Source organism: Corvus brachyrhynchos, unplaced genomic scaffold (assembly GCF_000691975.1).
Source record: "Corvus brachyrhynchos isolate BGI_N302 unplaced genomic scaffold, ASM69197v1 scaffold150, whole genome shotgun sequence".
In the NCBI taxonomy this organism is placed as follows: domain Eukaryota; kingdom Metazoa; phylum Chordata; class Aves; order Passeriformes; family Corvidae; genus Corvus; species Corvus brachyrhynchos.
In genome coordinates, this window is record NW_008236162.1 from 2,081,244 (window position 1) to 2,082,742 (window position 1,499).

Consider the following 1,499-nt stretch of genomic DNA (forward strand, 5'->3'; position numbering starts at 1 on the left):
GTGTCTACCCGGGGTGGCCGCGCTGCCTCACCCCCCCTCTGCCTTACAGGCTGCTTTTCGGGATGCTCTACCCGGCCTACGCGTCCTACAAGGCTGTGAAGACGAAAAACATCCGGGAATACGTGAGTCGAGTGCCTGGGGCGCCCTTTCCAGGGCTCCGGTCCCCCTTTCTGGGCTTCAGCCACCCTTTTCCCAGGCTCCAGCCCCCTCTGAGAGGTTCCAGTCCCCCTTTCTGGTGTTCAGCTCCTTCCTTCCTGGGCTTCAATCCCTCTTTTCTGGGTTCCAGTCCCCCTTTCTGGGCTTCAGCCACCCTTTTCCCAGGCTCCAGCCCCCTCTGATGTCTCCCCCAGGTCCGATGGATGATGTACTGGATCGTCTTCTCTCTCTTCATGGCCACAGAGACCTTCACCGACCTCCTCATCTCCTGGTGAGGGACTCTGGGGGGTCCCCATGTCCTGGAGGGGGAAAGGGAGGCCCCACAGAGCTGATGTTTGGGGGGAGCAGGAGGTGGTTTTGAACCCCCCCCATCTCCTGCCCCTCTCCACCAGGTTCCCCTTCTACTACGAGGTGAAGATGGCCTTTGTCATCTGGCTGCTGTCCCCCTACACGCGGGGGGCCAGCCTGCTCTACCGCCGCTTCGTGCACCCCACGCTGGCCCGCAAGGAGAAGGTACAAATTCCCGGGATTTTGGGGCTCCTCCCTGCCCGCCCTGGGGGGGGTTCAGCCCCCTGAGCTGGGTTGGTGATGCCCAGGGGAAGTGGCAATGCCCCAGGACGTGGCATTGCCCTGGGAGGTGACAATGCCCTGGGACATGGCCATGGCCTGGGAGGTGACAATACTCAGGGACAAGGTGATTCCCAGGGAGGTGACAATGCCCAGGGAAATGACGATGCCCTGGGAGGTGGCATTGCCCTGGGAGGTGGCATTGCCCTGGGAGGTGACAATGCCCTGGGAGGTGACAATGCCCAGGGACATGGCATTGCCCTGGGAGGTGACAATGCCCTGGGAGGTGACAATGCCCCAGGCCACCATCCTGCCCTCCCAATACCACCCCACAGGACATCGACGCCTTCCTCATCCGGGCCCAGGAGCGCGGCTACGAGACCGTGCTGCGCTTCGGCAAGAGGGGCCTCAACCTGGCGGCCACGGCCGCGGTCCAGGCGGCCACCAAGGTACCCAGAGAGCAAATCCCACCCCAGCAGGGTGGCAGGAGCGGGTGGTGTGTCCTAAATTGGGGTTTTCCTGATCATCCTGTCCGCTCTGTGTCCCCCAATGCAGAGCCAGGGCGCGCTGGCCGGGCGGCTCCGCAGCTTCAGCATGCAGGACCTGCGCTCCCTGCCCGACCAGGCCCCCGTGCACTTCCAGGACCCGCTGTACCTGGAGGAGCAGCAGAGCCTCCAGCAGCCCCTGGGTGAGGAGCTGGGGGGGTTTTAATGAGGGGGGCTCCAGCAAAGCCCACGGTGGCCGTGCTGGGAGCTGGCGTGTCCCCCCTGTCCCCA

General features: G+C 64.0%; 1 protein-coding gene across 1 annotated transcript; it reads left to right on the forward strand.

Annotated features, from left to right (window-relative positions):
* Window positions 1–9: 9 nt before the first annotated feature.
* On the forward strand, window positions 10–1,493 carry REEP4 (receptor accessory protein 4). Its single transcript, XM_017731897.1, has 5 exons — window positions 10–122; window positions 351–427; window positions 549–669; window positions 1,059–1,172; window positions 1,279–1,493. Exons 1-5 carry the CDS (start codon window positions 63–65, stop codon window positions 1,432–1,434), a joined length of 528 nt encoding a protein of 175 aa, XP_017587386.1. The 5' UTR covers window positions 10–62; the 3' UTR covers window positions 1,435–1,493.
* Window positions 1,494–1,499: the final 6 nt, after the last annotated feature.